The following is a 14,153-nucleotide window of genomic DNA, read 5'->3' as shown; positions in this document are numbered from 1 at the left end:
TCAAAAAGCTAAGTCTCTAAGAAAATATATCTCACTGAGCAAGTCAGTGCACTCATTCAGCATAGCACTCCTCCTAAGTTCAAAGATCCTGGTGCTCCTACCATATCTTGCATCATTAGAAACAATGTGATAGATAGAGCACTTCTTGATCTTGGAGCAAGAGTTAATCTTCTTCCTTACTTGGTGTATGAGCAATTAGGCTTAGGAGAGCTTAAACCCACGTCAATAGTATTGCAACTTGCTGATTAATCTTTGAAGCAACCACGTGGGATAATTGAAGATGTTTTTATTAAAGTGGACAAGTTTTATTTTCCGGTTGATTTTCTTGTCCTAGATACAGAACTTGTCCATGATCCCAATAAATATATTCTTGTGATCCTTGGTCATCCATTTTTAGCTACAACAAATGCCAACATTAACTATAAGACTGAGGCTATGGATATTTCTTTTGAGAACATAAAGCTCAAATTAAACATCTTCAATGCCACTCCATATTTTTTAGAAAAAGATGAGTGCTTCTTTTTTGATGTCATTAATAAGGATTCAGTCATCATCTTGTCCTTCTTGTGAGTCCTCTCACAAACTTGAGCCTAAGCCACCACCGAATAAGCTTAAGTATTCTATTATGGGTCTTGATCGAACCACATTGGTTCCTCCTGTTTCGAATTTCATAATCATCCATAGGACTGGTTTTGGGATGAGGGATGTAGTTGAATTGTTGGATACAGGCTAAGGAGTGGTGTACAGTCGAGCTACCGACATTAAACTTAGCATACTGTCGAGCTAGCAACGTTAAACTTAGCACTTGTAGGTTTGTACTTTAGTTTGATTTGATTTACTTTTCTTTTATTCTTTTTAGTTTTTCTAGGTTTTTAGTTCATTTTTGTATTTTTCTTTTTATTTTTCGATTAGGTTAGTTTAGGTTTGTTTTGATTTAAAAAGAAAAAGAAAAAAATAGGTTAGTTTCTTTGTGTATTTTTCTTTTATTTTTAGATTAGGTTTGTTTTGTTTTGTTTTGATTAAAATAAATAAATAAATAAAAAAACTTAAATGACTTGTACATAATGATATATCTGTTTTACTCCATATACTTGATACTCTGATGTGTTTTGTAGAGTGTGATTGTTTTGTCAAGTACTAAGGACTAAGTTCGGAGGTGAAGTGACGATTTTATTCCTCTGAGCAATCAATTCTTAATCCTTGCTGGTTCTGCATATTTGGTAATATCTTTCTAACTCTACATCTATTTTCACACATTGAGGACAATGTGCATCTTAAGTTTGGGGATAAGGCAATGCCTTTTAAAATTTTAAAATTTTGTTGTTCATATATTGTGCATAAGAGGATGCAATTTAATTATTTAAGCATGATTTTAAGTCTGTTGATTGTTGTGACATCCATATGCAGTCTGATATTGGTTTAAGATGGCTTGTATGCCGAATTCATGCTAAATAGGTCTACTTTGTCAAGATGATTATTATTTGATGATTTTGATCTCTAAAGTACTTCACTTTATACATGTTCACACTTACATGCATTTTGTGGGATATAAACTTGAAGTCTTATTCTGATTTGTGTTAAACTAAGATAAAAAAAGTGAATTTGATGGTTTTGAGAACCAATGTATAAAAAAACATGATGAAAGAAATAATATGATGTGTATGCAATGAAAAAAAAAAAAAAAAAGTTTTTTACCAATGTGAAAGAAACAAATGAAAAGAGAGAAAAATGGTTTGGGTCTGTACCCAGATTGCTTGAACAATTAAGTCCTTAGGGATGTTTCAACACCTAATGCCCTAAAACCATCTGATTTGGGAGTCATTAGCTAAAAGTTCATTACATAAGAAGTTTAAGTTACCTAGATTACTTGAGCAATTAGGTCCGTAGGAGTGTTTTAACACCTAATGCCCTAAAGCCATCTGGTTTGGGAGTCATTGGCTGAAAACTCGTTACAAGAGTGATTTAGAAAGCTTAATAGACTTGAGCATTGCACAGTACCCTTTTTGAAAAAAAGAAAAAAGAAAAAAAAAAGAGTTAGTTACATATAACTTGAGCATTGCATAGTCCGGGGAAAATTACAGACCACCATATGACAGTGCTGGAAATAATTAGTTACATTTTCACAAATCAAGCATCCTGTGTTTGTCCCCCATATCACCTAGGTACGAAGTAATCCATCCTCTGTACAGGCAGATTCAAAACTGATGTTTCTACTTAAACCACAAGGAACGAACGTAAAATGTTAGGAATGGAATAACAACACAGCAGTGAACAACGTATATGGAGGAATTGGAAACTCATTCAACAGCGAAAAAAAAAAAATTCAATCCTGAATGTCAGATTGTAAAAAATTCATTTAGTTGTCGAAATAATTAGGGAGGGGATACTATGATCTAGAATAGTACAACTGCAATTGGTCTGACACTTGTTGGTCTGACACTTGTTGAAATATTCATTTTTCTTCCCTCCCTTCAAAGAGTCTTATTCACAATATACAAAAGTTAAGCAGAAAGCGAGTCAAAAGAAATGCCCTCTTCCCAATATATATATGAGAAAATATTTGGTGAGCAAGATATACTAAGTAATTGGGATCCACACCCAATCAACATACTCCATTCACAAAAAGTGGTAATCACTTACATACAAAATTGCTCTCACCAAATTAAAATGGTGGATGTTGATTGGTTGGGCATACCAATGACATGGTATGCCCGGCTCACCCAATATCTACTCCATATATATATTTATACACACACACATACATACATACATATACACATATATATATAAAGCCAAAACCAAAACTTTGTAAGAGTACTTTGAAGTTACTCGAGAGCAGGTAACTTGCACTTAGCAGACTCAGAGATCTTTGCCTAAGATGAGATGAAAAATGAACAATAATTTATTTAGCATTAGTACACTTTGACTGTTTCATGGTTTTGATGCTCAGCAACTTCATGGTATATTGCCTGACTACAGTACTCAGGGTAAAATTTAGGAAAGATGTTCAAACTCTGATAGTTAGCTGACCTGTAAAATAGACTTGAGTTTAACTGCGTAGGCTAATGGTATTACATAGTGACATCAATATGACAAAATAAATACTTATCAATATTCAACTTAACAAAACCTTATTCCAATCAATTATGATGGAAAAAAAAAAAAAAAAAATCCTTATTCCAACTATTTGGGAAATAACTCTTATTTTAGCATTTTGCTCTTTTTAAGACCATAACTTTAGTTAACTCAAAACGTTATCATATCTTTTTTTTACTATCTCAATCCTTATTAATTCTGGTCTACCTCCTTCAACTTTTCTCTAATTATTCACTTTAATTCTAGTGCATCTATTAAATAGGAGGAAATTGGCTATGAAAACAATTAGAAGGAATGAAACACGGTCCTTGGATTTTGTTTTCGCACCAGAACAGTATGTTCTAACTTTTTCTAGCCGGTCTCAAACAAGTTTCGTAATTATGTTTATTGCACATTAAAGATTGATATTAGAAAGAAAAAAAACAATTCTAGGGCCACTGCTCGGTGAAGTGGTCATAAAAACTCTACTCCCAAGCGTGAGAACACATATTCAAATCTTGAGCATAGTTGCTTTGTTTGTGTAAACAATGGCAAAGATTCAAGTTTGTATCCAAATTGTCCCTCCAACACCCATGATTAGTGGAACCAGATAATGACCCTTTATCGAAAAGAAGAATTCTCAAAGAAAATAATATGGTACTAAAATGAGGTGTGTAATGACGATTAAATCAAATTTGTGCTTGAAGAATGTGATCTATAACTCTTTGTGGCTTTAAGTGGCAATTAAATCAAATACACAGCTGTAGAACTTTTACAAGCATATAAGAACATGAGATCAAATGGAAGACAAATTCCACCAGGGAGTTTTAAAGGTGCTCTACCAGGAAATAAAGCCCTAACCCCACTGAAGTGCCAATGGACTGAGAAAACTTTCCACAAAAAACATTGAAACATTAATACATGAGTGACCTAAATCAGGATGGCTATAGAAACCTCTACATGGTCCAGTGGATTGACTAATTCTTAGTAAAAAGGACCATCACACAGTGGTAGTCTGGTCTAAAAAGAGACATGGCTACTTTGGCATTACTTTGCACCAAGTGGCTACTCTCATACTTGACAAGCATCCTCATTCTTGTTAGTCCGATCTCCATTTCACCACATAATTGCTCATACCAATTAGAAAGTAACAAGGGTAAAGAATTATCCCTAACCCACCACATGGGACTTCTTACATATATACTTTCCTCGACACCCACCCACACGAAGAGCTACAATACTTTTGATCCACCACTCCACACCACAAAGCTTTCCTATCTCAAACCTCCACAGCCATATTCCAATCAAAGGTTGGTTAGATAGCCTGAGCTTCTGGTATCAAGGGCCCCACCCTTAAAATAAAGATCAAACCTTCTTCCACCAACTAGGTGATACTTGTTTCCTCTCCAACCTTTTCTCCACATAATCCAGGATGATTAAATGCGTAAAAAATTAAGTGAAATTTAGTGAAAAGTAGACGCCCTTTTCCTGAGCCTAAAACTAACTAAAAAGCACACATTTGAGTGTTTCACATGCACCTGGCTGGAAGGGTATTGACTAGCATAAGATAAAGTACTTCGGATATGCCTTAATGAATTAGTGCATATATTTGAGCACAAGCACGCCTTCAACAACTATGATCTTGTCATGTCCTGATGTCCAAAATGTACTTCAGCCATGTATGTCACCCATCTTGAAATAACAAGTAACATAGCTTCCGTTGAAAAGGAATAACATGTTTACCATTAAACAAGTGTAATTCACACTTCAAATTGATGCTAAATACTTAAGATTCAAATTTTATTAAAATCTTCATTGTGTCTAGTACGTTTTTTACCACACCATATGTAATAAAATATACATTTACTATGTTTCATTCATTCATAAAAGAACATTAACATAATTCATTTTTCAGTTACTATTTTTTCATAAAATTATTATGGAAACTTTGAGTTTTTCTTTCTTTTTTGATAAGTAAACTTTTGAGTTTATTGTTAGAGATATATAGACATATATATTATCTCTTTGTATGTTAGAGAAGATATTGACTCACATAAGCAACACTGAGTTGTGACCAGGACCCACAAAGAACCTAGTGAGGATTCAAAATTTCTTGAAAAAAAAAAAAGGGGAATTCCTTTTCTCTTCCATGAATGCTAGAAGGCTTGTGTTACCTCTCACTAAATTTAACCCCGAGGGGATAGCCTAATGACAAAAACTTTCACCTCACATTTTAGAGGTTGGGAATTCAAATCCCGTTGTGGCCACCAAAGGGAAATTTCCTGGTTTTTGCCAAGTGCATGTGAGACGGGGGGATTGCATGTATTATGGTTGTTCTAAGAAAGCCCGACACCACCATCGTCACCAAAAAAAAAAATAATAAAAAAATAAAAATAAAAATAAATAAATAAATAAATATCTCACTAAAGTTAGACCTCAGATAGCAGAAAGTTACCATTGCTAGAAAATGAGAAACCTAGGTAGTCATTCTACATATTTCGATAAATACACGATTCAGCAAATTGACTACTTAGTTATGGATGAATTGACTAGATACATTTAGGATGAAGTTCTGTACAATTTTTTTTTTTTGTCCCTAGTTGGTACTCACACTCTCCCCCTCCAAGGAATCGTTTGCACCCAATAGTAGTCGGACCTTAGACCTAATTCTTCTTAAGGCATCAGGACCAAGTGACTTACTCACTTGAGCCAACCCCTTGGGGTTATACTATTTGGTATTTGCTAATGATGTTTTTTAAGTGATCAAATTAACCTAACAAAAATACTATATTAGAGATTCAGAGAAGCTCTATAATAAGAGTACTTATAATCAATAGGATTTTACTAAATATATGAATCACATTGGGACACTGTGAAGATCGAAACTCTAGAGAAGTAGAAGATGTGTTTTGTCACTAAGGATTGATTATTCCTAGGAAAGGAGAGCTAAAGATGATGTTAAGGATAGAACTAAAGCACGATGGGCTAAGTGGACGATTTCTTAGGGCATAATGTGCGATTGACGTGTAAATAAAAAGTTGAAAGACAAATTTTATGTAAAAAAAAAAAAAAAAAAATTAGTAACTAGATTAGTCAAACATGGAAGAGAAAGCTAGGAGATCAAGAAACAGATGTTTGTAAAAATGAGCAGGTTGGAGATATGGATATATAAATAGATGTGTAGTGAGAGAAGATATGATAAAATAAAATAAAATGTAAACATTCGTGGAAAGAAGTAAGACATAAAATGAGAAAATTTTGATTGAGATAGTTTTGCTACGTGCAATGATTGCACAAATCAGGAAGAGTCACATGGTTCCATTTGGCAACACTGCTCTGGAAATATGAAGAACAAAAATAACTTGGGCAAAATTGTAAGAAAAGAGTGTATGACAGAATTGATGATTTATGTGTTAACGCTTAATTAATGGGGCAATGTTCATCAAATATTTTAGGTTCACACAATTGCTTGGTGTAAAAGCTAGGGTTGCCAAACATGAGAAAATAAATTTTAGTTTGAAAGCAGCCATTTTGTGTACAAAAAGAATACAAAGGTTGCGTGTGGAGAATCCACCCCTCCCAACACCCAGCATAAATGGGATTAAAAATGGATAATGACCTATTTTAGGTTCATCACATCCACATTGAATTCAACTATTCAAAAAATAAACGATTAACTACCATGTAGAGCACAATTCATAACTTCTTTGAGAAAACATGAAGAATGTTTTCACTATTTGCCAATTTGAAGCCAAAATCAAGAGAAGACAAAAAATGTACCTCTTCAAATGGTACAAAAACATAAGGTGTCAGAACCCTCCTATGTGAAACAGCTGGCACGTCTGGGTTGTGTGTCTCATCCTCCTGCCAGCCTTCAACAACACCAAGAATGTCCTCATCAGGGCTATTAACCTCACTATCATTCACACCACTTGTAACAAGTGAAAGTAGATCCATGCGATTGTTAGCCCTTGCTGTTGTTCCCCTATGCAGTTAGCGTTGTAAGTCAGTTTATGGGAGCTCCTAGAATGCCACATTGGATTGCTGTTCTTCAGATTATCCAATATCTCAAGCGAGCTCCAGGTTTTGGGTTACTATACCATTCAAATGGTCATCTCAGGGTGGAAGGTTTTACAGATGCTGACTGGGTTGGTTCTCCTTCAGTTAGGAGATCTACTACAGGCTACTGTACATTTGTAGGAGGAAATCTTGTTACATGGAAAAGTAAAAATATTAAGTGGTAGCATCTCTACTCCATTTGTGAATTTTGAAGATCAACTAACTGATATGTTTACCAAAGTACTGGGTCATAATCGGTTAAGGACTATCTATTCCAAGCTGGGATTATTTTATATATATTCTCCAGCTTGAGGGGGAGTGTTAGAATGTATATTCTTTATAGTGTTGGGTCATTATGTAATTACCCATAGTAGTTAGGGTTATTGTGTAATTATGTAATTAGGGTCTCTAACCCTTTTCTTATATAAGCCTTATTTAGAGGGCTGCAGATAGACAATACAGAGGATACATTTTTCTCTCAATCTCTCTCTCTCTCTCTCCCCCTATCTCTCATGAATCTGAACATATATATATTCATTTTTGGGGTAAATGTGACACTTAGGAAAAGAAGTTTTCAAGGGAAGATAATCAAAGCAACATGGAATTGGGGGAAGAAGAAGAAAAAAAAATCACATTAGTAAGTTACATGTAAACAAAGCACAAATATGTTTGACACAAACTAGAGATTTCGAATAAAGGTATGTCTTACCATCAGTGTGGACCCTCGGTCTTGAAAGCCACATTTTCCTCCATGAACCATATATTTTGACTGCAAGATTTTATAATTTTCCACAACCCCAGAGAGCTTCACCAAAAAATAAAAAGAAAAAAAGTGTCAAAAAATTTAGGAATGACTAACTTTCATGCTAATATATTTTTTTTGATAAGTAACTAACTTTCATGCAAATATGATGAAAAAAAATATTAATAGAAATGCTAAATCTACATGCCAAGCCTTTAGGCATGCATTGCGCCAAAACACAGGATTACAAATTGTATATCTCCATTTCCGACAAACACAAGCTGCCCTTCCCATGGTATATGGAGTCATTCTCACGAAGATCTGCACGTAACGAAAAATTACTTAGGTCCCGTTTGTTAACCGTTTATGTTTAGTGTTTATTGTTTATTTAAATAGATCTAGAGGACCACGTTTGTTAATATTTGTTTTGTTTGTAAACAAACATTGTAGCCAAAGGCATTTTTTTATTGAATACCAAAAGGGTGTTTATAACTTTATGTTTAGTGAATAACTGTAGCGGATGCCTGAGTTCTTGCATTGTCTTGGCAACTAAGATATACTGTAGCAACCCTTTTGTTCTTTTGTGCCAAACAACACCACAATTTCCTTCATAAACCCTAATAACCATTGTCCATTTTTTCAGTCTCTCTCCACCAACGAGCGATCTCCTCCACCGTCCACCACAAGCTCCTCCACCAGCGAGAAGACACCATTCTCACTTTCCCCCAGTGCGAAACTCTCTGGGTTTGTGGTCTCTCACTTTCTCGTTTCTCACACTTTCTATTCTTCACTGAGTTGTAGATCTTTATAGATCTACATGTTTTTCTTCTTCACTGAATTGTTCCTCTGTTGCTGACTCTTCTATTCTCTCTCTGGTTTCTTCCCCTCTGTTCATCTTGCAGTTAGTTCTTCTTTTTCTTCTTCTTCTTCTTCTTTTCCTTTTTTCTTTTTTCTTTTTTCTTTTTTTTTTTCTTCTTTTAACTAGATCTACAATTAGTTCTTCTTCTTAAGCTCATTTCATTAATGATTGTTGATGTTTTTAAAAATTGAACGTAATTTTCTGTTTATCAGTTTAGCTAGTTTTGGAGTTTAACTAGGCAAAATCTAATCTTGAAGCAAATGGCAACTGAGGGTTTAATTTTTTTGTGTGTGTTTTCTGTTTGGATTTTATGTAGGTCTTGAAATTGAAAACTTTTTATTGCATAAAGCAGAGGAAATTTGTGTAGTTAATGGAGTGATCTGCACATTTCAATGTCGCCAACTTAAATTTCTATTAAGGAGTCAAACTAGGGATATCCTAATATAGAAGAAAAAGGAAACCAAAAGTGGCAAAGAACTGTAATCTTCAGATCTTCTTAACTATAAGTGGGACTCAGCTCATATTAATTCAACAAAGCTTTTACCCAAACTACTTGGTGTTAGATCCAAGATATTTTTTTACCACCAGTAGGGCCTTATCTTAATTTATGAGCCAGTGGTGAATTTTAGTGCTATTTTGATTTTTTTTTCACTCTATTCTTTTATTCAGACTTGGAGCTGGAACATTTGGAGTGATGGGTTGTTATGAAATCAGTGCATTTCATGTTTGGGCTTGGGAAGCTACTCAGTTTCTGTTTTATATCAATATGTTTTAAGGTTGATTTGTTGAATAAAAACGTTTGAGCATATTGAATGTAATGCAGTAACTTTTTTACATTCTTTTTCCTTCATTATATATGTTGACCAAAAGAATATAAGATGCCTCGGGCTGTAAATGAGCTGAGCCGAGTAATGGTGTGCTCGAGCTTGGCTCGGTCAGGTAATAGGCTGCTTGAGCTCATGTCAAGCCTACAAAATTTAGTTCGAGCTAGGCTCGGCTATGTTTGACGAGCCTCGAGCCGAGCTCGATAGCTCATTTAATTTTTTTTTTTTGGTGGTGGCACTTCGCATCTAAGTATCCAACTGATCTGGAACAAAAAATTAAAAAAAACTGAGAGAAATAGATTTGCAGCAACAAAAAGAGAAAAGTTTGAGAGAAAAAGAGAACGAAATTGATAAAATTGGTCAAAAATTAAACTTACTAGAGTTGATTTTGATGGAAGAGGTTGAGAGATGCACAGATCAATAGTAAACCCCAAAATTTATACTAAAAATCAGTTTGAATGAAAGATGATTAATTGAAGAAAACAAAGAGTTTTTGGGAGAGAGAGAAATGTGATCGGAAAAATGGTCCATTGGTGGCCACTGAAGTGGGTGAGGAGTGCTGCTGCAAACAAACAGGCAAGAATGAAAGTAAGAAGATAGAAAAGTTAGGTTTGAAAAGTTGAATATAGACTAGGAAGTCTAGGACGGCATGGTGGCAGATTTCAAAAAAATTGAATATTTTTGTATATAAATTTATTGATTGATGTGAAAAAGACTTTGAATCACATGGACATAAGTTATAAAAAGTTGAATACTTTTGTGTATATATATATATATTATAATTGGGTATGTGTGTACATATATATATATATATATATATATATATATATATATATTATGAATATATAGAAAAAGTTGCATATATAGAAAAAGTTGAATACTTTTGTATATATTATAATTGGGTATATCTATATATATATATATATATATATATTATAATTGAGAATATTCGTGAACGCATTATCGAGCCCAGTTCATGAGCGGTTCATGAACAAACGAGTCGAGTCTATTGATGTTCAGACTCGGCTCGTTTATAAATCGAGTCTCATAATTCGGCTCAAGCTCGGTTCACTTATTAAGTAAACGATCTCGAGCCGAGTAATTCACAAGCCGAGCCCAAGTCATTCGCGAACAGCTCGGCTCGTTTGCAGCCCTAGAGATGCCTTAAACTTATAAAAAAAATAAAATAAAATAAAAAAAAAAACGAGATGCCTTAACATTCTAGGTTGATTATGCTATTGTACATTGAATTCTAAATGATTAATCTTCTCTTTCTTGGATCCATCTATATGCAAATTATAATTACTACAACAACGCTTAGATGGATCCAAATTCGAAAATCTCTCACAACTCAACGCTCTAACATCTAAGTTTAGGAGGAACCTACTAAGATAGTCAAGGATGGAAAACAACTATGGGATGACCAGTTTGAGGAAACATTCATTCTCTTAATGGAGGATGAAGTTAGAAATGGAAATCGGAATACATTAACCTTCTCAACGAAAGGGTGGAATGACTTAGAAGCAGAAATTATTAAAAGAACTGGATATGATTTGGATATGAACCAACTTAGGAACAAATTCAACCTCATGAGGACTGAACATAAGGTTTTCAAAATGCTCTTGCAAGGGCCAGGTGTTGGGTTTAATCAGACCACCAGAGCGGTACTTTTTAGTGATGAGAGATGGGAAAGGTAGTCAAAGGCTATTGACATTTACTAGCCATTTATTTCAGTATTTTCTTTTATCACAAGTGCTAATATATATGAACTTGTAATTGCAAAAGAAATTTTTATGGTAACTAAACACAAAAGATAGTCTTTCTTAACCTCAAGATTTTTTTTTTTTTTTTTCTTTTCTATACTTTGAAAATGAATTTCAAAAAGATCATTTTCTACATTCAATCAAGCAAAGAGGATTACATCCTTAATGTAGAAGACCTGCAAACTCAAGTCAACAAAACCTCAAAGTGCAACCATTTGGAATCTTTTTGGCCCTATAGCTCTATCCAGAACATCTGTTTTGTTACTAACCAATCACTTTCTCCGTGAGAGGTCCATGATTCCTTAATATGCAGATGGAACCCTTAGATCAAACGATTATATCATCCAATGAAAGCGTGACATTGTGAAGAATCTTAATGATGTGAATAGGGAACAAATTATTATGATGGAACCGACAGAGGAGGAAGCTTGTTTATTTGCACAAAATATTACTAGAACAACAAATTTTGTTTCATAAGAACATTCACTAAAATTTGAAACCCAGGGAGAAATTTATATTGAAAATCTAGCTCAGCAATTTGATCAACCCCCAACATCAATATCTTCCGTAACTAGGTGCTATTTTCGTCAATTATGTGTCCAAACTTAACTTGTTTTCTTTGCTGAAAAAGTAGAAAGGTACGTCTCCTGATCAAATTTCTTGTTCTAAGTTTTACATTACTGTAGTGATTCCTTCTTCCCCACCTTCCCCGCTCCTCTCAAAAATCAAACTTATTAATGGAAGTTAGTTATTTTTTAATAGTTGCAAATATTTTTCTACATTATTTAAAAAATGATTTTCATGTATCTTGTTATGTAGTTCAAAGGTAAACACATCGCATATAAGACTAGCTAATCACATGCCAGTTGAGATCTCGCTTTGGCTTCTTCTGTGTTACCGAGTCTAAGAATAAGCTCATACCAGTTCCCATTCCATTTCAAAGAAAGATATCTGGGAAAATATTAGTTTTTACTACCAGTTGGCAACTCCGATTGCCAGATCACAGTGCCTAATATTTATAAGAAGGAAAGATGGGATGAAAACTCCTTTCCTCTTAAAAAAAATCATACAGTTTGCTTGGTAAATGGGAATACAACTCACTGTTCACTACATAGAGAACTGAAGTGGAGAGAATTACTGAGAATATGTCGGATTTTAGAACTCAGTCATATTGAGCTTGTCCTACATTTTAAGTTTAAATAAAAAATCATAATGTATAATACAATAATGTAAGATGAACAGATTGAAAATTGAAATCAAGAAGTAGCAACTTATCCAAGTTTGTTATCTCGTTGTAATAGTACAATGACCAAGTTAAATGTGATTAAAAAAATAGAAATACCTCAAAAAGTAGCTCATCGGGCAAGGACCGGTGTAGTAGAGCTGTATCAACAAATGGTTTACTACTTGCACTCCCAAATGGAGCAACAGGCCTGATAATAACTCCATAGAGATCTGATATAAAAACCCAAAAAAATCATGAATAATCACGAATTGTACTTTTCTAGAAGATGAATTCACGTACTATTAACCTAACATACACAAAAAATGTAATCAGAAAAATAGAAGGACAACCAAAATGAACCTTGGATTAAGACCAAATAAGTGACATAAAAATGGCATTGCATTGGGGCATTACCAAGCCATGGCCTCTGTGTAATTAAGAACTGTGCAGTCCTCAACCGTGAAGCCGACTCGAGCTCTGCAACAATTTTCAACGCATAATCTACAAGAAAGAAGGAGAACATGAGAAAAAATAGCCCAAATCACGTAAAATAGTATCCGAAATCAATGAAAATTTTCCAGAGTAAGCTGGATAATTTACAAAAATTAACATTGAAATTCTAAAAAATCTGAAAACCCAGTACAAATCATGGAAAATATTGATAATCGATCGATACCCAGAGGGTGAAATTAGATTAATAGACCGAAATTGGTGAAAACAATTGTTGGGAGTGTGTAAAGAAACCATAGTTATATGAAATTGGCATTAAAACAGACGTCTGGAACTAAAGAAATTGATTGTTTCCGTGAAATTGACGGAAGTTTTTAGAATTTGGGGGCGTGGCTGAAGTCATGAGGGGTCGGGATGGATCTCTTTCTCTGAGAAAAGCGAATCCTATTTTCTCTGATTTTCCTGAAATTTTCGATGAAAAAAACGAAAGAGAGGGAAAATGTCAAACTTCTGTTATAACCCTTTCTTTCTTTCCACCGGCAGGGCAATAACCCGTTCACCGAACACCGACTTAGACTCTGGAATGAACGAATAAGCTGAAATGGGCCCACATAATAGAACTGAACTGTGGGTCCAATCATGTAATGGTGTTCATTTCATCTTCAATTATTATTATTTTTTTTTCAAATGAAATGATACAATAATATATATAATATATTTTTTCCTAAAATAATAAAGGAAGATGTCAAAGATCACAAAAGAAATTTGGTGATTTTATCAAGTGGATTCTTATTTGTGGAAAGAACTAGCTTAATTATTAAGCCCAATAACAAGAAATGAATTATTTATTTTTTAGAAGAATTAATAAGAGGAAAAAAAAAATTATAATGAGGTACACCTCGTTATAGCACCTGTGAGGGTTTTTTTTTTTTTTAAAAAAAAAATCTTTGATTGTACAATTTAAAAAAAAAAAATCAAAAAGAAAGCTTATACGATCAAAAATTTATATTATAATTTATTTAAGTAAATTATGTGATTTATTCAAACTTTTACGTAGTATATTTTATTTTTTGTGATAATTTTTTACTAGTTAGTATAATTTTATTTTGGGACATTTTTATATGGGCTTTTTGAATAATGCTTACTTTAGGCCGCA

At 33.8% G+C, this 14,153-nt stretch overlaps 1 protein-coding gene across 4 annotated transcripts; it reads right to left on the bottom strand.

Moving 5' to 3' along the window:
• Positions 1–913: 913 nt before the first annotated feature.
• LOC132274096 (F-box protein 7-like) lies at positions 914–13,561 on the bottom strand. 4 transcript variants are annotated; one of them, XM_059775259.1, is made up of 5 exons: positions 12,908–13,561; positions 12,665–12,777; positions 8,081–8,197; positions 7,844–7,939; positions 914–6,947 (listed from the first exon to the last, which is right to left on the bottom strand). In XM_059775259.1, the coding sequence occupies exons 1-5, from the start codon at positions 13,068–13,070 to the stop codon at positions 6,885–6,887; spliced, it is 552 nt and encodes a 183-aa protein (XP_059631242.1). In that variant the 5' UTR covers positions 13,071–13,561; the 3' UTR covers positions 914–6,884. The 4 variants fall into 4 exon arrangements, with proteins under 4 accessions (XP_059631242.1, XP_059631243.1, XP_059631245.1 ...); XM_059775260.1 differs by having other exon boundaries at positions 914–2,210; XM_059775262.1 differs by having other exon boundaries at positions 12,962–13,561.
• Positions 13,562–14,153: the final 592 nt, after the last annotated feature.

This window comes from Cornus florida, unplaced genomic scaffold (genome assembly GCF_030987335.1).
Source record: "Cornus florida cultivar Cherokee Brave unplaced genomic scaffold, ASM3098733v1 CherokeeBrave_3.0.0_Hap2_Chr09, whole genome shotgun sequence".
Taxonomy (NCBI): Eukaryota; Viridiplantae; Streptophyta; class Magnoliopsida; order Cornales; family Cornaceae; genus Cornus; species Cornus florida.
This window is presented reverse-complemented; position numbering and strand designations above follow the sequence as displayed.

Coding starts and splice junctions, on each gene's coding strand:
- LOC132274096 (XM_059775259.1), bottom strand. CDS start 13,070: ATGTTCTCCTTCTTTCTTGTAGATTATGCGTTGAAAATTGTTGCAGAG. Junction 7,940..8,080: donor CATGCCTAAAGGCTTGGCAT/GTAGATTTAGCA, acceptor TTTTTGGTGAAG/CTCTCTGGGGTTGTGGAAAA. Junction 6,948..7,843: donor ACCGAGGGTCCACACTGATG/GTAAGACATACC, acceptor GTGTTGTTGAAG/GCTGGCAGGAGGATGAGACA.